This window comes from Temnothorax longispinosus, chromosome 6, assembly GCF_030848805.1.
Source record: "Temnothorax longispinosus isolate EJ_2023e chromosome 6, Tlon_JGU_v1, whole genome shotgun sequence".
NCBI classification, from domain to species: domain Eukaryota; kingdom Metazoa; phylum Arthropoda; class Insecta; order Hymenoptera; family Formicidae; genus Temnothorax; species Temnothorax longispinosus.
In genome coordinates, this window is record NC_092363.1 from 23,786,650 (window position 1) to 23,809,488 (window position 22,839).

At 34.2% G+C, this 22,839-nt stretch overlaps 1 protein-coding gene across 1 annotated transcript in view; it reads right to left on the bottom strand.

Annotated features, from left to right (window-relative positions):
• The window catches only part of LOC139815459 (pyroglutamylated RF-amide peptide receptor), a gene marked incomplete at its 5' end in the record, with an annotated part of 113,707 nt that extends 91,568 nt beyond the window's left edge, over nucleotides 1–22,139 (bottom strand). Inside the window, one exon of the mRNA XM_071782388.1 lies at nucleotides 22,012–22,139. Within this exon, the coding sequence (XP_071638489.1) occupies nucleotides 22,012–22,139 (128 nt within the window). The remainder of the gene's footprint in view (nucleotides 1–22,011) is intronic.
• Between the last annotated feature and the right edge of the window lie 700 nt (nucleotides 22,140–22,839).

Sequence of the window (22,839 nt, forward strand, 5' to 3'; positions counted from 1 at the left end):
GGCTACGACATTGTCTTATCCTGACACATGTCATATGTCCGTGGTGAACTGAGCCGTATATTCGAGGCGTCGTGTCTGCCGTGGTGAGCTGCTTGGTAGGTGATGGCGGCAGAGGCGACAGGAGTGGAGGCGCCGTCCATGATAGTTGAGGAGAAGTGTAGCGCCGGACTCTTACGTCCCACGTTGAGTGTGCGTGGAGGACGAGTCCGTCGTACCGGTGAGAGCTGGAGCGGGACGAGTTTCACCGTGTGGCTAGGACGGTAGTCCAGGGGCCGTTGAGGGTGTCTCGGTGTCGGCAGGCGAAGTGGCGCAGCTCGTCTCGGTGGTGGCCGTAGCTTCGGCGGCTGCAAGGTGGCGGCGAGATGTAGTATCTCTTATCCAAAAGACTTCTCCTGGTCTTGGCGGTGAGCCTGCGAGCAGTCGATAGCTGCCTAGGCCGTTGTCGTGTGGCCTTTTATTCTGCCCTGACTGGAAATGAAACGCGAGAAAGTCTGCCACCTGTTGGCGGCACTCTCGTATAGCTTCGCGGGCCGTAGTCTGGCCCACGCGCTCGGCGCGTGATCGGTTGGCGCGCGCGCGGCGCGCGTACCGTTTCGATTGTGCGGTCGGAAGACCGCCACAAACGCATTTACAAAAGTAAAAACTACATTTATTTTTCAATATAGTTCCCTGTTACATTTGTGCACTTACCCCAGCGTTTCACTAATGCCTTGATATCAGTAGCATAAAAAGATTTGTCTATACGCTGAGGCCAGGATCGGACAGCGTGTTTTACCTCGTTGTCAGTTCTGAAATGCTGGCCTTCCAAGAAGTTTTTTAAAGTTCCGAAAAGATGAAAGTCGCTCTGAGCGAGATCCGGAAGGAGGGCGAGGCAATTACTAGGTATGTTTACGCGAGCGTTGCTTCTGCATAAGTAACTTACGATAATTCACTCGTTTACGCTGAGTGATTTATCGTAAATTACTTACAAATCCCCGTTTACACGGAGGAATTATCGTAAGTTACTACAGAAGTAATGTACTCACGTAAATATAGTAAACATCTCTCATTGTCAGCCAAGTTCCAATAATGTGTAAGTATAGGGCGATAAACAGTATGGCCATCTTTAAATCTTTTGCATCATTTAAATGCGTACTGTGCTTGAAGTCTTCTGTAAATGTCCGCCGGTTTTACATCTTTATTCACAAGAAACTTCATAATAATTCGCTGTTTTATATATGCGTTAATTGTTCGCCGGTTATTTGCCATTTTGCATAATTGATTATCAATTAACCTGAGAGAAGTGCGCCGCATACCAATGATAGGAGATACTTGCCACTTATAGCATCTGAAAATGGCAAAACGGATAGACCAGCCAATTTTTGTTTTTTTGGTACATTTTAATATTATTTTTAGCCCGATTTTTAGGCGTTATATTTTGTGTCTTCTACTCTCTCTCGAGTTACCAAATAGTAAATAGTACTGTGAATTCTAGTAGTCTGGCGTCATTTTGTTATTGGAAAAAGTTGTTGCGCTTGATTAGCATAATCCGGAACAGAAAGTTCGAAGAAAATTCGATAAAGTTAAAGTTCTTTTCATCCCCACTTCTTTCCAAGATCTTTAGCTAACCCTCGAGGGTAGTGAGATTTTTTTTGCATGGTTTTTTTTGTCTTGATTAGCACAATTCAGCACAAGTTGTGAAATTGGATTATCTGTTACGGTTTGAAAGTTATAAGAATATGAAGTTTTGCATATACAAAATTTATAATATTTTAATTTTTTTCTTGAAAAGGAAAGAAATACGGTAATAATTTTTGCGGCACAATGTACAGTAACAAACTGTATCCAGCACAATTTTCATTTTGTCGATAAAATAAAATGGCAGTGCTGACAAAAAAAATGATTTTTTAAATCTACCGTTTTGTTTCTTTAGATATGTGATTAATATTTGCGGCACACAATGTAGCACAAACCTTGCACAACACAACACAATTATTTTTTTTTTATAAAATGGTGCTAACTTCACGTAGGGGAACATAGGGCAAGACGGGGTACTTAAGGCCGGGGCACATAAAAAAACTTAAACAATAGGATTTAGTGCTAGTCTACAACCTTGCTTTAAAGGGTATTTAAGCTCTCAGCCGTAAGAAATTGACCAATCACAGTCGAATATTCTCCTCAAATTCCATTATGATTGGTCAATTTCTTATGTCTTAGAGCTTAAATATCCTTTAAAGCAAGATTGTAGACCAGCACTTAAGCAAATTACAGTCAAGAACTTAAGAATAACGTAAGCGGTAGCGAATTCAAGCTGTTGATTTCCTTAATATTATACTTACGTCTTACTGCTTAATTTTTTTTTTATGTGCCTGGGCCTTTAATGTTTTATCACACATAACTACTAAATATAAAAAAAACATTCATTTTTTCAACACAAATTCTTTTATTGAATCCTTCTTTACACATAAAGATGGTTAAACCTAACAAACATGGAAACATGTATGAATAATTGGTTTAGAAAGCTATAATACTATATTTGAAAAAAATGTCTTTTGCAGCCTCATAGGCGGGGCAAGACGGAATACCTCCATTTACCCGCTCTAAGTATTTAATTTTAATATTGAAAAGTCAAAATATTACAAATTAATAGAGGTATAATGTTCGACTCAACTGGCCAAGTTTTATTGCTCAAAACAACGCTACGTTTCGATCGTAGATTCCGCTCCTTATCAAGCGTGTGTACTCACAAATATTGATTGGTCAGACATAATGTCCAAACTATGTCGAATCTAAAACTAAACAACACAGTTGAGAAAATATAAATATAAATATAAAAGAATATAAAACAGAATGTAAATAATTATATAAACCTAAACTTACAAATTTGTGCATTAAACTTAAAACAGTAGAATACTTGTTAAACGGCATAATTCGTTGTGTCAGAGCCGTACGGTAGTAAATTCGAAACTGACAAACTTGACAATATGAGAAAGACTCGTGCCGTCAATAACAAACTATGTCGTGGAGAGGGAAGTGGCGAAGATGGAGAAAAACAATTAAATTTCCTTTATAATGTGTTCGTAGAGAACATTAAGGATCTCCGTGTCCTTTTGTAAGTTAATGTTGTCATCAAAATTTTTAATAAAAAACATCTCCGCCAATTCCTTCTTTTTAATCTGTCTCTCTTTATGGATTACTTGTAGTTTTTTCCAATCGAAATCGTGCCCGTAAGATATTCGGTGCTCGCTCACTACGGACTGTTTGCCCGTGTGTTTTCTGACATCATTCTGGTGCTCTCTGAGACGCGTGCATAAATGTCTTTTTGTCTGTCCTATGTATGTAGCCTTGCAGTCTTTGCAATTTATCTTATATACTATTTCAGTCTGTTTGAGATCATCGATTCTATCCTTGCCTCGTTTGATTAAACAGTCTAAACAGTCAAAATATTAAGAAATGAAATGTTTATATAATTATTGCTAGTTTTAAAACAATCGTAAATATTCCATATTTATTCATTTCTCACATAAAACGCAGATATAAACAGCGTCTTCATTCTCATTGTCAATACCTGCGCAAGAGTTATAGTCCGAGAGCTGAGGGACCAAAACTGCAACAGTTTTAGAAAGGCTGATATTTTAACATTAGGTCATGTATCAGTTGTATATCAATAGCCTGCCGTCAGTCAGCCAGTTTCGGTAACAGCTGGCGCGGGGGCGGCTCCAAACTTGTAAAAAAAACATGTATGTCGCAACTGTTTTATAAAATCTGAAAATTAGTTTGTAGAAAGTAAGTCAACTAACAAACTGTGCGGGTGTGGTCAGTCAGCAAAATATTGCAACGGTACGCGTCAGCAGCGCGCTAAAGTCATCAAAAAATTGTAGTTGGTGAAAGTGTTATATAAAATCTAAAATTTTGCATACAATTAGTTAATATTATTTAAAACAGAAAAAACATAGTCAGAATTTTTATGTAACAAACACCGTCCGCAGCCAATAGAAGGGCACGCCGCGCGTTTGATTTATATAGCGCGCTCGACCGCAAAATGCTTTTATGTAATTCTGAAATATTTGTAATTCAATAGTTTATTTATAATATTAAGCAGTCTGCAGAATATTATATTCTGAGACCGAAGTATAACACTATTGGTTCCATCAAGAGCAGGTATTCAGTCGACGGTGAACGCAGATATAAATTGACCCACAAGTAACCTTTGTACACGTGTACACGTTTCCCTCGCTTTATATAGATGTGTATAATACGAGAGCAGTGTAAGTTAGAGCGTCGTTCGAGAGTGTTTGGAAGTGAAATGGAAGGAAGTGCGCGTCCTATTTGCGTTATTTGCTTAAAAAAAGGAGGCGACGTAAAATTATTTGAGGAGCAGACTCTTTGCCACATGCAAAAGTATTATAAAAATTCGCCAAGATTATAACTTAAACTACAGCAATGTAGGTTTTCCATCCAGCATAAATGCTCAGGAGGGTACCACGCTGCTTGTTATCACCGATTTACGACCTTGAGCAAAAAATATAGGGAGGAACTCAAGAAGCAACAATCTTTAATATCAAGGTAAGATAACATTGTTTTATTTCAGTGACAATATACGTGCAAGAGCGTGGAGAGGGACCGCACGGAGAGAAAAAAAGAAGAATCTACTGTTTTGTGGTTGCCAAAATAGCGTTTTATCAAAAAAGGAGAGCCTACTGGAAAAAAGCAGCTACTGCTTGAGCTTACTGGAAAAAAAGCAGTTAGGCTCGCCTTTTTCGAGAACGCGGACCAAAACATAATCTCAAAAAAAAGAGTAGCTCCTTTTTTTTCAATTTATTGTCAAATTATAACTTTGATTATTATTACTTTATTAACCTTCACTGTACTTTTGCAAACAACACTTTTTAATTAATAATATGAGTCGGCATTATAAAAAATATGTACATAAAATCGAATAAATAAATAATTATTTTAATTCAGGTTAATAATTCAGATAATAAATAATTGCAAGCAAATTTGTCAGCCTCTTTTTCATTAATAAACTAATCAAATATATTATATGTTTACTAATTTGCAGATGCTGAGTCCGAGGTAACTGATATCGAAGAAAATTACGATGAGTCTGATAAAGTATATGATTGTAGCAGTGATTCTGATTAGAAAAATTATTTTAATCTTATTATTAAATATAACCATTTATTTTATTATTAAATATAATCAACCCGCGCCATCGAGCGCGCTATATGTATAAATCAAGCGCGCGGCGCGCTCTTCTATTGGCTGCTGACGGTGTTTGTTACATAAAAATTCTGACTATGTTTTTCTTGTTTTAAATAATATTAACTAATTGTATGCAAAATTTTAGATTTTATACAACACTTTCACCAACTACAATTTTTTGATGACTTCAGCGCGCTGCTGACGCGTACCGTTGCAATATTTTGCTGACTGACCATACCCACACAGTTTGTTAGTTAACTTACTATCTACAAACTAATTTTCAGATTTTATAAAACTGTTGCGACATACATGTTTTTTTTACAAGTTTGGAGCCGCTCCCGCGCCAGCTGTTACCGAAACTGGCTGACTGACGGCAGGCTATTGGTATACAACCGTTACATGACCTAATGTTAAAATATCAGCCTTTCTAAAACTGTTGCAGTTTTGGTCCCTCAGCTCCCCGATTATTATTTGCCCATCACGCACAAGCGGTGCAACGAATCCACCCTTCGTTGGAATATTCATGACACTGGTCATCTTCGTCAACTTCGCTGTAGTATCTCGTCATGTCCTACCCCGTCTTGCTCCGAAGCAACATTTTTAGGTTATTTCATAATTACGCAAAACTTATACATAGGAAATAAAAACATCGGCTGTTTTGCGAACTCAAGAAACTATGCCGCGCAAGATAGTGTAAAAAAAAGTTCAAAATAATATTCACATTTCTAGTTCAAACAGCAAATATGAAGTCGCAATATTGTAACACAGTGCACAAACTGGACGCGAATGGAAATGACGAAACAACGCACATCGAAATGAAGTCAGCGACTGTCGAACCAAAGGCTGGTTTTTGTATAATCGCACATTTCAAAAAAATCCGATTGCGTCACGTGATGGAAAAAAAACCTGGTACCCCGTCTTGCCTCACGTTCCTCTACATCGCGTAACGCTTCTGACAGCATCGTATTTATTAAACGTATTCGTATATATTATTCCATCTAACTTTATCTTTGCTAATAAAGTTGGAAAAAACTTTGGAAATATCCAATTTGCGCCGAGTATCCGTTTTCTCGTCGCGTTCGTTGTCAGTTTCTTATTTCATGCCGAAGCTTATATTTAAAGCCCGATTGCACCAGTCGGTTAGGTTAACGACAGCTCTTGTTAACTCAATTCGTTTGTATTGCAAATAGGGACGGCAGTCTAAAAAAAGCTGCGGAATAGCTAAATCAAAGTTAATTAGTCCGGATTGTCTCTGTAACTCGGTCTTAAAGGTTAAATTGTTATATTGCAAGTTAAGCAACACTCGTTCTGTCCTTGTTCAACTTCCAGTAAATAACAATGATAGAACGACGCGGTGTGCACCCGAGTAAAGTTTTTGAACGCAGCCCTGGTTTCTCAATTTCGCGATAGGCGTTCCAACGACCGCTCCCTTTGTTTTATTTCTCGCCGATAATAAAGAACAATCGTTATAACGCGTTGTTCTGCGCTTAGGGCCAAAGCACATAACATGGCGTACCAATATACGACGGTCGTAGTCCTCGACCTGACAGATCAGGATACGCCAAAGCTTGTGCGTTACTTACGTCCAGGACTACGACTTGCTATGTGCTTTAGTCCTTAGAAAAGTTACGTGATGTATCAATGTGTACATACATACATACATACATACGTGTAAGTTCAGTATCCGCGCGAATGACAGATGATTAACAGTCAAATTGCAGAGCCCGGCAAATTTATCTTCTCGCGAAGATTTTCTTTTTTGCGAGAGTTTTCAAAACATAACCCACGAATTCTCCCTCTCGTGAATTAATCGTTCTCAGAAAGTCATTAATTACGTGCGATGTAAAACTTCGTAAATTGGCTGGAAGCGTTTAGCATAATCGCGCCAAGAATTTGTGGAATAGACGCGACGAATGCCTTATCTTTAAATCTTCGGTTGAATATGAATGAGTTGAAAGATATTAAAATGGCATAATTAGTCATTTGCATATAATTCATAATAATTGCGTTTTGAAACAGAATCGAGAATCAAGATACATTTAAAAGTTTTAGAAAAATTGTGGTTTTCTATAACAAAAAGATTTTTACTTACTACTAAATTTTTCTTTATTCTTCCATTAATTACGTGTTTCGGGACATGCATACAACAGCAAAATATGTAATTAATTCTCGCTTTATTTTTCTGTGAATAATTAAATAAAGTCAACCAGTCTTTCTGTACAGATATCTAAATTTTCGCTTCTTCCTTGGAAAAGTTTAAAAATAGAAGCATCCTATCGTACCCATTTCCTCTTTTTACACGCGCATACACAGATTATAGGATTTTTAAAGAGTAGTTTTTTTTATTTTTAATGCAAGTAATTTATTTCAAAGAATTTGTTGGTTTATTTTTATTTCTTTTGGACCTAAACTAGTGATCCGCTTCACCCCCAATTTCGGGGCGAATCGGATAATTCTCTCCTTTTCATTTTTTTTGTTGTGCAATAAGAAATATTATGTTTATGTATTATTTTATTACATGAAATTGAAGCTAAAGTTATAAAGATTAAGAATCTATAATAAAATTAAATAATAAAATTTGTTTTTTATTACTTTTTTACCGAGAAAGAAAAATTGATTCAATTCACCTCGGTCTACCCTAATATCGAAATCGCGGCTTGTCTATCAGAGTTCCATTGAACTTGGTAGATAAGATCGACAAGTTGTAGCGCGATGAGGATCAAAGACGGGAAGCTTATAAAGAGCAAATGGGAAAACGCCGAGAACACGATGTAAGATAAACAAATAGCGATGCGTCAAGTGCTTCCGCGTACACATCACCGAACCGTTCCTCGAGTGGCCACGTAATTTTAGAAACCGGCGAGACTCGTCTTTATTTTCATTTGGTGCGAAAACACACGGAATCTTATGGCGCTCCGCTTGAATTCGCGAAACGCTGGAAATGGTCCAGTATTTCGAAATAATGAAGAGACGATACAGAAGACGGTAAAATGAAGTTGCAAACGACACAAAGTTATATGCAGACTCAAGATTTTAACTACCTAACGACTTTTTATAAAACTCTAGCGATTGAAATGATTGGCTTTCAATCGAGAATCAAAGATATACTCTCGGATATACTTGTGCAAAATAATACTATTTTATATTTGGCGTACCTAATGTGAGTTAGTGATATCACTGTATTTTTCTCATTTGGAATTGTCTATTAGCTATCTATATAAGTAAAGTATCTTTCATAAAATATTTATGAATGTGATTCTGTTCTGTATTTTTTTACAAATAATATTAGTTACCTTTTCTATGAAAAGATAACTAATACTATGTGTAAAAAAATACTTAACAGAATTAAATTCATAAATATATGCATATCACTGAGAAAATAAATTGATTGTACGGACTAAATTTGTATAGGTAGTTGTTGATCCAATGGTTGATTTAATCATTATTAAGTTGCACTAAAAAAGGTATAGTTCGTTCATGTCGACCATCAAAATTTTTTAATCAAGAATTAGTTAATTCAGCTAATGTTTAGTCGGTTTAGTTAAACCTATTAAGGCTCCTGGATGGTCAGCCGAGAACTCTGCGTTGACGGTGGCGACGTACCGTCGCGGCAGAAATCAGAACTCTCGCAAATGGAGAATTCTGTCCTTTGTGACATGTTGACAACCTATTTTGTTGTGCATGCAATTTCTTTATTATTCGCTCTGTGCTTGTGCTCTAACGTTTAACGTATTCGTGAAAGTCGTAAAATTGGCCGAAAAGTAAGATTTGCATGCGGAAGGAACGTTTTCACCTCCTTTCGATAGTCGTTAAACGGCTGTTTTTCCCGTATGTTTAGGCTTCGTTTTATGGCTGTTTGTTTATTGTCGAGGGAAAAGGGTAGTTTTCGGCCAATTTCGGAAGTGTTCTGAAACGATCTATAGTGATGTTTTATAGAAATGTCTTTTTATTTGAAAATGGCATGCACAACAAAATTGGGTGTTTTCCTCGCCTCGATAGTAAGAATCCAATATGGCCGCGGTGACCATCCAGGAGCCTTAATGTTTAACCCGTTGACTGTGTATGACGGCTATAGCCGCAAAAACAAAAGTGGCCAAGAGTGTGTATGATGGCTATAGCCGCAACGTAGAAAAAACAAAGTAAAACTTTCTGAATTTGCTTGAAACTTGATACTGGGGGTTTCTGGGGTCGCTGATTACAAATCCGAAGTCAGATGTACAAAATTCAAAATGGCGGATCCAATATGGCGGATCAAAATTACAAAAAAAGGTCTGATTTTCATGAAATTTGGTACCCTTATGTTTTTTGGGTCTCTGAATCCGAATATGAAGTCAGATTTTCAAAATTCAAAATAATAATAATAAAATTCCGTCTATTTTTTGTAATTTTGATCAGCCATATTGGACCCGCCATTTTGAATTTTGTAAATCTGACATTATATTCGGATTCAGAGACCCAAAAAACATAAGGGTATCAAGTTTCATAATAATCCGATGAACTTTTTTTTCAACACACTTTTGGCCCAAATAGTAAAATTCTCTTACACAGCCAATGGGTTAATTGAACGTATCGGACTAAATATTTTAATTGGATGAAACACGTTGCATTTTTCAACAAATTTTTTTTCTCAGTGTACATATTTTCATACTTCCCTCAAGTAGCGAGCGAGAAATATTATTTCGGTATTTGATAAAAAATATCTTTTCACATTTATTAAATGCGCCTATTACCGATTATGTCCAGCTATACAGTATTCGTTGTTAAACACACTTTCCGCTTTGTGTTTTATAACGTGTATTTTATACCGTTAATTTTGCTTACTTAAAATAAATTATGTAAATTATTCCATGCCAATGCAGAGAAAATTAGTAAGATTACAAAAGCCGATTCTGCATATATTAACAGTCACAATGGCAGCAACGGTAACGCCGTAACAATAAAGCTGGAGTTATTTTATCACGTCGATAAAATGACTAAACAATAAAATCTGTCGCGCGTCAATGTGTTTTTGCATTGTTAACACGATTCGGTGACCGGGCAATGCAACGGCCCGCTATAATAATTTGTTATTGCTGGTACGCGGGAAGATGTGTGTAATAACCGCTGGTTAGCGCATCGATTCTACTTGATTAATTTTATCGAAATTGTTGGAACAAAGTTTAATCTCATCACACTGCATTTTCATCAACGTCCTTGTTCACTTATTACAGCTAGATAATATAAAATAATGATATTCACATTATACAGTATCTTTCTAATATAGAAGTTATTTATGTAGTTTATATATCGCGTTCTTTGAGAAGAAAATTATATGTTTATTAAAAAAGAACCAGTTCATTTTGTATCAACATTATATTAACATGAGCATTAGCTTTAAAATTATATTAATTATTTTTGAATTTTTTATAAAAGACACCATTGTAAATATATTTTAATTGTATATTGCAGAAATTATTTAAAGTTAAAAATTTTAATATAAAAACGTTGAGATCGTAAAAAGTTATATTCCGCAATAAAATATTTGAATTTGACACTCTTTTTGGCTTTGTTTCAAATAACATAAAATAAAGTTATATAAATAAGTATAAAAGGTTAGGCGCAGTAAAAATAAATAAAATTAACAATTATTAGTGCGTTCTTATTGAATAAATTGGTTGTAATAACCGAATCATGTTAACAATATGTGACTAGAATCATGAAAATTTTTGCCACAAGCTAGCATGATCAATTTCGACAAATAATGAACTTTGATCGTTTTTTCCCTGTACCCTTTATACATATAGTATATGTCATATACGTATGTATACTATACGTATTACAAGGTGTTACCTAAGTAAGTACACAAACTTAAAGAGGATATTCCTTGACTTATTTTAAGAAGAAAAAGTCCTATAAACATGTGTTTTAAACTGCTTTGTTTTCAAAATACAGAGTGTCAAAATTGTGAAAAAAAATACAAATTTTATAAATTCTGGAAAACATTTAAAGATATTTCATTCAAATTTAGTATGCGTACATGTGGTATTAAGAACCATTTTCTAGTACCGGTAAAACATTTTTAGATCCACCAGGAGCGTGCATCTTTCACACCCTGTGTATTTTGAAAACAAAACAGTTTAGGACACATGTTTATAAGACCTTTTCTTCTTAAAATAAGCAAAGTTTGTGTACTTACTTAGGCAACACCCTGTACAGGATGTACAAAAAGTGTTGAAACTCCTTAATTTTACGAAAACTACGCATTTTCGAAGAAAATATTTCATACAGAAGTTGTAGAGTTATAAGTGACACATTACATAGCAATATTAGTGTAATCTTGAATGGCGTTGTCAAGGTCACGTAAAAATCACCTTGAAATTTTTGAATAAAAACCCCTATTTTTTATTGTGTATTCATGTAGCTTCTCTCGAAGACTTCTCAAAATACTATAATAATAAAGAATTTTTTTATTACGTATTTTTCGAGTTGTATGAAATATAGAGCTTGAAAGTTCTTACCGCTGGCATTAGCATTTATCACGTGGAGATTGCACAGTCGGATTTACACCTCTTTTTGTGTATGTGTGTGTATGTGTGAAGTCCTAATTTCTGCTGATACACACACATACAGCAGAGAGAGCATTAAATACTACAGAAGTGACGAACTGAGTCCATATCTCTGCTCTCTCACACACACACACACACGCACGCACGCACGCACGCACGCACACAAAGAAGTGTAAATGTAAAATCTTCACGCGATACATCTTGGGTAATGCTAATGTGGTACTGCAACGTTCAAGCTATAACTCAAAATAAAGTACTTAATAAAAATGTACTTAATAAAAAAATACTTTATTATTATAGTGTTTTGAGAAATTCTTGAGATAAGTTACATAAATATACAATAAAAAATGGGGGTTTTTTTAATTTTAAATAAAATTTAAAAATTTAAAAAAAGGTGATCTTTGCGTGACTTTGATAACGTTATTCAAGGATATACTAATATTGCTATGCAATGCGTCACTTAAAAAGTAAAACCCTACAACTTTTGTATAAAACATTTTTGTCGAAAATACGTAGTTTTGGTAAAATTAAGAGGTTTCAAAATTTTTTGTACACTCTGTATACAGGTTGTATCTAAACTTTAAAGATTGTTGCCAAACGCACAGAGGAGTCGGAATAGAGCAACTTTCGATTAGGAACCTATATTTTCCGAGATAATCCTGAGTCAGTACAAATCTGTGAATGTAGAAAACTACATTGCGGACAACATGCATGCGAAGAGGCGTTGGGTTGGTTACAGTATAAGTTGACTGTGACCTTTACGTTGTTGTTTCACGTAGTGCTTTCGTAGCTAGAATATTTGCAGCGTCTGACATGATCCGTGAAATTCCTGGATTATTTGAAACAGAGCGCCTGAATTTTGTTCCACGATGCAATGCGCAATGCCTTGAATGCAGTGCAGGTCATCAATTCGAACACCTTTTGTATAATACATTTAATAAATTCATAAACTTTATTTACTTAAATAAATTTTGTGCGAATTAAGATTATTTTATTGGTATGTTGTCCGAAATGTAGTTTCTTACATTCACAGTAGTCTTGTACTGACTCAGAATTACTTCAGAAAACATGGGTTCCTAATTGAAAGTTGCTTTATTCCGAGACTTCTTTATACGTTCCTTAAGTTTGGCAACAATCTTTAAGTATATTGTACATATATAATCCCAGCTGGGTTAAACATTTAACCTGATCGGTTCAAGCTCATCCATTTCGAAGCAATAGACCTGTGAGATGTTTTACCAGTAATATTCACAGATCTATTATAAGATATATAATACAGACACGCAACAATGGAGTTATAACATTACGTTGATCTGTAAAATACAAAATACATCCAGATTACAGCAATGTCCAAAATGAAATTTGAAAAAATGAGTATTACGCACATTAAATCTTTTATTTTTAGTAAATACATAGCTTTAAGACAATTATATAATTTCCGAGCAAAATCTTTCTACTTGTTATTATTTGAACATAAACTTTTATAAAATCCCATAAACAAAAGTTCTCTTCTCTTATTCGTGTATAAAACATCTAAATAAAATAATTCAGATAAATGAGAATAAATTACTATTTTCGATGACATGTATAACACTCACTCGCGGAAACACAATTAATTATCGCATATTGATTATTAAAGTACGACCTTCGCACTGTACTTCGCACTTAAAGTATGATAAACTCTTGATCAGCCCAGTTTCGAGATATCGATCTTAAAAAATCGGGACTTTTTTAATGGTACATTATATTACAAATATCTTGAAATATTACCGTATATACAAGTCCCTTCTTAGTTATTATACACATATATAATAGGTATATCTTTACATATTAACTTCAAATAAATCAAATATACGTAAATAAATGAAATGTTTATTTATTATTAGGTCAATATCAAACAATCAACAGGACATTTCCTTCTATTATTTTTTAATATAAATTGTTATTATTAATGATAAGTAAATAAAATCGTTATGATATACAATCAATTAAATAAAAGAGAACTGCATTTTGGAAGTCTCAATAGGTAATATTATTTGCGCAAATAATATTTTTTGTAAATATTTTTACGCCATAACGAACCACGTACTTAAAACGCACTCTAAACTAAAGCAAACACAATACATGATTAAATTAATAATCACACAATCTTAAGAAAGGAGATGTACGGAAATACGAGATGTATAGGGTAGGATACAAAATATATACATATAGGATATATATAGCAAAAAATAACACCCCAGCCAGGGGATCTAAATCAATTCGGTCACTGAGATATGTGGTGATATTTATCGCAACAATGGAAGGGAGGTCCAGGTTCGAATCTTGGCTGGGGTGTTATTTTTCGCAACGTATCCTATTGTATATATTTCGAATTTCGTATCCTACCCCATACATCCCGTATTCTATACCGTATATCTCCAAATTTCTTAGATTGTGTTAGTGTGATTAAATTGACTATCAATTTAATCATGTATTCACAGAAAAAAAGTGTTAAATCAAGACTTATATATTTGTATATAAGCAAGAATCTATAATCTTCTTATAAGAATTTCAACTTTTTTTTTTTATTAAATCTATATAAATACCTTTATTCAAACAAGTTTTCTTTATTTAACGCAATTTATATCTCATTTCAAGATTATAGATTCTTGCTTATATACAAGAATATAAGTCTTGATTTAACACTTCTCTTTTTTCTGTATTGTGTTTGCTTTAGTAGTCCGAGACTGTGTTTTAAGACGGTAAGTAACGGCGCGTGGTTGGCTAAAGTGTAAAAGTGTTCATAAAAAATATTAATATTATTAAAATTTCCAAGATTCAGTCTTGATCGAAAATGACGTCCTTCTCTAATTGATTGTAAATCATCATTATTGCGTATAGAAAACGCACATATATGTGGTTCTCGATTGCGTGCGTGTGGTCCGCGTCTTATTTCTATCATTACTGCAGACTGCTGACTGCTTTTGTTTTAATTCAACCACGGACCTGAATATTTTAGTGCGATCTATTATTATATTATATTTATTTATTTTATATGTTATATGAAAAGTCCAGACAAATATATAGCGTCCCATCTAAGGACGCTTTTAAAATGAGAGCCGAAAATCGGGATGTCCGGAAAAATTCGCAACGATTGGTCACCCTATTCGCACTCCCGATTAATCACACATGACGCGCACTTTAATTACTATCATATGATGCAAGACTAACACGTTTACAATATTAATGGCGAGTTCACACAACATACAGATTTCGAGATAATTGTAGTGACGACTCTGCCCCGGTCTCCCCTACATACATATATACATATATGTTAGACATGTGCAAATCAAGGATTTTTGATGTCGAATCGAATCGAATTATTTCGATGCGAATCGTTGAAATATAATTTTTAATTAACAATATAATAATTATTAGATTGAATTTTAACGCGTGGATAATAGGAGAATATTTTAATGTGTAGTTATTTATTATCCAATATCATGCATATACATCAAAATAAAATAATATAGTTTATTTTATTATCAATACTCATAGCTTACTATTTTTTGTATATATTTAAATTTTTATTTACAATTTGATAGGGGTCACAGAGCATGTCAAAAATTAGAAATAAACTTTTTGCTATTTAACCCTCACAAGTCACACTGGGTCGATTTTACCCGACGCCAACTCAACACATGCGTATATCTCCAAATAGGGGAGGGGGGGAAAGTTGGTTAGTAGCTGGAAAAATCGCTTTTTGGTAGTTGAAATAAAGGCCCACAAGTGTCGCTCCAGTGCTGGTTTGCCTGTTGAGCAGGAAGCGTCCGAAATCTCCTGTCGGGTAAAAAAGACCCAGTGTGACTTCAGTGTCTCAATTTCGTCATTATAATAAATCCAAAATACAGGTTTATTTGAAGTGAACACATTTTATTTGAAGTGAATTAAAGTGTTTTTGTATACGTGTAATGTTTTTTTTTTATAATTGGAGTATTTATAATGTAAATGTGATTGTTTTCCAGCAATATGGAGACACGTGCGCGCGTGAGACGCATAGCAAAAAATAAAAATAAAAAAATTAAATAAAAATTTTGAATAAAAATTCAATTTTCAATAAAAATTCAATTCAATAAAAATTTTGAAAATAAATTTTTTCTTAATCACTTGTACACCCAATACTTTACACATACTTTTTTTCTCTTTAAATAATCATTATTTGATGATAAAAAAAGTTTAAATAATGATTTTTATAATTTTTTTTCAATTTTATTGACAAAAACAAACGTACATGCACGAAAAATACGTTTTAAAAAATACCGATTTTCAATCGAAAAAAAAATTGTTTAATTAAAAATTTAAAAAAAAATGGCTTATACAACCTTAAAGTACATGTCTTCAGCTTTAAAATAACCACCTATAAAGTTTATTTTTTTTAATTTTTAAAGGAGAAACAACAGTTTGAAAAAAAATCAGTTTAAAAAAAAAATGTCTTCATATTTTTCAAAATACAAAAAAAAAGGATAAAATTTAGAGCAAAACAAACTAAACAGTCGTATTTCTGAGAATCTGGCGATGAATTTAAAAAAAAAACACGTCCCAAAAGCTTGCTTAGACTTGAAGTTACAAGCGTTTCAAAATCGCTCGGGTAAAAAAGACCCAGTGTGACCCCAATGCGCTGTGGCGTAAGTGTGACTTGTAAGGGTTAACCACTCAGTGAGCGATTATAATAGATACTGAATGCACTCACTGAATGTACCTATTAACATGACCGAGTTTCGCTTACTAATATGATTTTATGAAGACAATATAGTATATGATTCGTATTCGAAAGTTTCGAATAGTTAGGATTCGAATCATAGAAATTCGAATTTGAATAGTTCACTACTTCATCTCTAGTATATGTATAGATACGCTTCTTACATCGAATCAAGTTGAAACGAACACGAACAAACAATTTGCTACTATAAATGCGAACTATACCGAAGGTGCTCATTGAAGCTTGTTTTTATGTATTCATGTTTGTTCGCACTCGCTTGCTCGGTCGAGATCTGGCTTTACGTCGAGATGACGAACGCAATTTCCGTACGTAATCACTTATAATGACAACTACTTATTTGCGTCACACTCTGCACGTCTGCATTGACCTATTGCGGTGAAATCTTGTTTTTATTAGTCCATTGGCATTTAATTAGTTCATCATTGATTATTATTTTTCTAGCCTTCCGTTTATTGCCTACGTGTCCTTTTTACAGTTAAACATCTATACGAGGTGTACAGAAATAAAAACGCAAACGCATCATACAATACTTTAATGGAGAGTACAAAAATTAAGAGATTAATTAAATTTTAAAATCTTAATACAAAAATGTCGAGCGTGTAACTACGCTTACACTCGTATCGATCAAATCACTGATTTTCGTAACAGGTAATATTGATTCTATCACCGCTCAGCTGATCTTTGTCTTTTGATTTTTTATATTTATACTATGTTTAGATACTATACTTATTATATAGTAATATTATCATGATTATTAGTAGCAAATTTTACTTTTAACGCAAATTAAAGATCCTCTCTTTATTGAAAATTTAAACGGGTATTTAATTACACAAAACTTGCAAAATATTATTAAATCTAACGTTTAATAATATAAAGGAAGTCAATTTTCCTTTTATAAAAAAATTACTCACGCGAAATTAATATACATTTAATATCTTCTTTTCTGTATTTTGAGAAGATTGTATGATTGTATTAAATCATAAAATAATCCTACAAAAGTATCTGATGTATATTTTGGCGGTAATTAAATCATTTAAATCTCATTTTTTAAATTTGTGTTATATCACAATTCTTGAATTATTAATATATCAAAATTTCACTTTTCTCGAAACACCCATAAGCATTTAGAAAGAGAAATAATAATAATAAATTAATCTACGTAATATATCTTTTCGATTAAGATAAAGGTAAATCGTATTCTTCGAACAAATAAGATATTTAATTAATTCTATATAAGTGATAAAATTGGACGTAATTAATCAACCATCCACAAATTCTTAATGAAAGAAAAGACCAGATAATTGCGTATAATTGAGATTTTCTATTGGTATAATATATAATAACAAATTATTACCAATAGTTATACTTATCACTATCAGTATTTTATACATATCATATTCAATATAGAGAAATAAGCTATTATTTAAAGAGCTTTTATGCAACACGTGCATGGAAAGTGCCCCATTACGCACGCTACGCGTGCGTGATAAACCACTTTCCAGGCACTTGCAACATAAAATAGGGTGTGTAAGCCGTGCGTAAAGATGAAAATTCCCGGGTGCAGAGTTTACGCACGAGCCGAAGGCGAGTGCGGTAACCGCACCCGGGAATTTTCATCTTACGGCACTTGTTACACAATTAACTATTACACGTTAGGCTATATTACTCTGCTGTAATTCTTGTTCAGTTCTTTCAATATTTTGTTCTTGTCATTGCACACAGAAGCTAAAATTGCAAGATAGTTTTTTATTAATTGGATTATGTAAGCCTAAGATACATTGTAAGCTATTTTTAATTCTATATATAGACAACCGAAATTTGTGATAAATGAAAACAGCTTTCGCAAAGTATCCGTTACGAATTTTGATAGAACGCCAGCAAAAATAATAGAATCTATACTGACAGAATAATATAATAACAAGTTGTGTTGTATATGCAATAAAAATAAAACGAAAATCGATAGCATCGTCTCTTCATCTATAGTTTAAGTTCGTAACGCGAGAATCAGAATATTTGACGCACACGGTTTTATAATAATGCCTCGAATATTTTATAAAATTTAATATATTAAATATTATACGGAAATATTTGACTAACACGCGACATTCATCGTTTGTTTCACAATGTATAGCACGTTGCATAAACAAGGTTGGCGAGCCGCGCTGAGTACACAAGGTCGGCGCGCTATCACACGACCGCGGACCGCCGACACTTGACTGAGCGAGTAGCGGCATTAGCGGCACGAGCCGCTCCGCGTCGTGTTTCCTCAATGCTCGTTAGAATTACGATTGTGCGACAGATGCTAATAAACGCAAAAAGCGTCTTATCATTTTCTTCGGAGATTATTATAATTACCTAGTTTATTCTTGCACGACTTCTCGACTCCCGCAATTCCCGACGCTCGTAAGCCTATCGAGGCTGGTTATCAACGTAGATATTTCGCGCGATATATCAAGAGATACGGTGTCACGCGTCATTTACTCGACATAGAAATTGAAACGATAGAAGCGGAGGATAATTGCCAATAATTACTTTGTCATATTCGCTGGCGAGGATTCTTTATGACGATGGTTGGATACTGATACTGTCGCGATTTGGATTTTTCGTGGATTTGATATTCACGATCAAAGATTTTTTCTTTATAAGAATATTTGGATACTAATACATTGTCGCAATTTTTTGATTTTTCGTGGATTGGTTTGATGTATACGAATTGAAAGCGCGGATCGTTTTTCATGTGATTTAAACGATAAAGGGTCGTGCGATATGTCGATTTTTTACGAATAATTAATTGGGAATGCGGGGAAAATAATATTCGGTGTAGCAATTTGCCAGATAAATTTCAGAAAAATATTTTGTAATGGCTGGCACGCTCGGAATTTGTTTTTATGCGACGTGTTTATCGAAGGTCGCTGTGTTATCATTTTCGCAAGGTGAGGCTTGAATGGGGATAAATCGTGTGCCATATCTCGCCGCGTTCGAGATTCCTATATCATACTTTACTATGATTTCCAAGACGATCGTGAGTGTCGAGCGAATCGTAGTTTTTCACGGCCGTACATTTTGTGTTAGTCTTGCATCATAAAAGGTAGTAATTAAAGTGCGCGTCATGTGTGATTAACATCGGGAGTGCAAATAGGGTGACCAACCGTTGCGAATTTTTTGGGACATCCCGATTTTCGGCTCTCATTAGAAGTCCTAGGATGAGACGCTATTTGTCTCAATTTTTTATATAACATATAAAATAAATAAATATAATATATATAATAATAGATCGCACTAAAATATTCAGGTCTGTGGTTGAACTAAAACAAAAGCAGTCAGTCTGTAGTAATGATAGAAATAAGACGCGGACCACACGCACGCAATCGAGAACCGCATATACATATATGCGTTCTCTATACGCAATAATGATGATTTACAATCAATTAGAGAAGAACGTCATTTTCGATCAAGACTGGATCTCGAAAGTTTTAATAATATTATTAATATTTTTTGTGAACACTTTTATATCTGTCATAATCGCTCACTGAGTGAGTGATGAAATAGCAAAAAGTTTATTTCTAATTTTTGACATGCTCTACTGTGATCCTATCAAATTGTAAATAAAAATTTGAATATATACAAAAAATAGTAAGCTATGATTAATAATAATAAAATAAACTATATTATTTTATTTTAATTTATATGGATGTTATTGGATAATAAATAACTGGCTATTACATTTTAATAATTTATCTGTGATTTTTCGTCTAATTGTTTTAGTTACTGCAACATTAAAAATAAAATATATTTTATTAGTTTTATATTAAATATTTAAATATGTTTTTAGCTTCAAAAAAATTTATATTATATAATAAATATTATTTTTTCACATTAAAATATATTCTCCTATTATCCACGCGTTAAAATTCAATCTAATAAATATTATATTGTTAATTAAAAATTATATTCCAACGATTCGATTCGAAATAATTCGATTCGCTTTGATTCGACATAAAAAATCCTTGATTCGCACATGTCTAACATATACATATGTATATATGTATGTAGGAGAGACCGGGGCAGAGTCGTCACTACAATTATCTCGAAATCTGTATGTTGTGTGAACTCGCCATTAATATTGTAAACACTATTTATGGTGCCCATGTGACCAATGGAGTTTAGTGAGATTATATGCCATGTTGTGATTTTCATTAACAATAAGACAAACGTGTTTTCGGAGGTCTGAAGTAAAATTTTTTGCGCGTTGAAAATTTTTAAAATTTTAAATATTTTCTCTCCAAATCTCGAGATAAGTGATTCTGTAGCGTAAAATGCATGCTGAACACGAATCCAGTAAAATTTTTTTATTTTTGTTGATTTCTAATATTTCATGAGTGATCAAACTTAAAATTTGTGTCCGGAGCGAAGTCGTCACCAAGCCATATCATGGAAGCTTCGGGCAAAAATCAAAGTTAAAGGCTACGTTTACACCCAGCGACCTGATCGCGGCCTGACCTATATTGTGACCCGAAGTAGGTCTAATCATCATTCGTTTACACCGAAAGAAACCTAAAAATTGACGGGATCGTATTTGGGATCGCCCTGAATTGCAGCGAATCCAAACAAGCAAATGAAGCTTTTAAGACGCGTCGCGCTTGATCGCGCGTTTACATCGCAAATGATAACGGCCGATTTCAGGTCGGGTCACTAAAATACGCGACCTGATCTGAAGCCAGGTCCGGTCGTCTATCAACTGTTTACAGCAGGCGGGCTAAATAATTTAGGTCGAATTTGAGGTACAGGCCGCGGCCTAATTTTAGGGTGTAAACGTAGCCAAAGAAACAGCAGTGAGAACGGGTACACCGGGACATTTAGGCCGCGGCCTATACCTCAAATTCAACCTAAAGTCTGATCTGAAGCTAGTTTCGGCCGTCTATCAAATGTTTACAGCAGGCGGCCTAAATAATTTAGGTCGGATTTGAGGTATAGGCCACGGCCTAAATTCAGGGTGTAAACCTAGCCAGTGGTCGGATTCCGGCGAGGACTTGGATAATATGTGCTGCGTGTGCTCAGAAATGACAGAATAGAGCTGACAAAAAACAGTGCATTCCGTGCAAACGTAGGGCACACAAGTGTGTGCGCTTTTCTTATAATTATTTTCCGCCATCGTGTTTTTAATTAATGTTTCTATTTTTCTATTAAAAAATAATTAATAAAATGTATCCTATCATTTTTCATAATCGGAATTATGAATTTCCATTTAAAATTCAGTCCGAGAATGGAGAATAGAGTGACGACTCCGCCCCGGCAATTTTGACATTTCAATTTTTGCACCTTTGTCGTTTTCACTCTATACCAGTTAAACAAAGCTACGTAGACCAAAAATGCCCTTATAAATTTTGTAGCCAAGGGTTCACTCTTTACAGCGGTATACTACATTTTTTTAAATTATTTGTTTTGTTGTTAAAAATCAGCACCAAAAAAATAGTGACGACTTCGCCCCGGTCTCCTCTACTCGTATGTTATATCACTTACCTTCACGGGTATGCAGAATATAATTAACAGAAGATCAGCCGTGGCCAGGCCGCCCAGGAAGACGTTCGTCGGTGTCGCCGGCAACGGCCTAAGCCGACAAAGGGTTGAACCGATGATAATGACGTTCCCTGAAAGAAATTACAATTCTTTGACCGTAAAGAACCAACGATATTCCTCAGAAGCCTCTCCAAAGAGAAGACCTTTCGATTACGGAACATTTCAAAGAAGGAATTAAAGATCTCAAGTTTCTAATAAACTTCCTTGTCTAATAAAGAATCGAGTAATATTACGATTGTATTCAATAACTTACAGTTGCCGCAGATTTAATACCACAGATGAGCATTATTTTATAATTATTTCGCACGGATAATAGTTGCGAATTTATTTACGATGGATATTTTGTGAAAGCTAATTGCGCTACACTGCGGATAATAATCAACTTTAAATAGATATCTTAACGGGATTAATTTTTCATGTGTATAAACAATTAACTACATCTTATATTTTGTCGTCAAAAAGATATTTATATATTTTTAACGCGTGTATTGTTTATTTAATCATTTATTTAATAAAGCGAAACGTCAATGCTATAATTAACTGATCACGTTCAGAAAAATTTTACCAAATCTGTCTCGCCTCTTATTTTCAAATTATAATAGCATTATTGCAGAAATCCGAAGCATGGCCTGCCAATTGACCGCATTTCATGAATTCTCGCATACTTCAAATCTCACTTGTTGTCAACAATTATTAATCGTAATAATCGTCATACGTCAAACGAAACAATTGCCGCGCCTTGCTGGGGAAACTGTGTTCGGTCGCATGGAT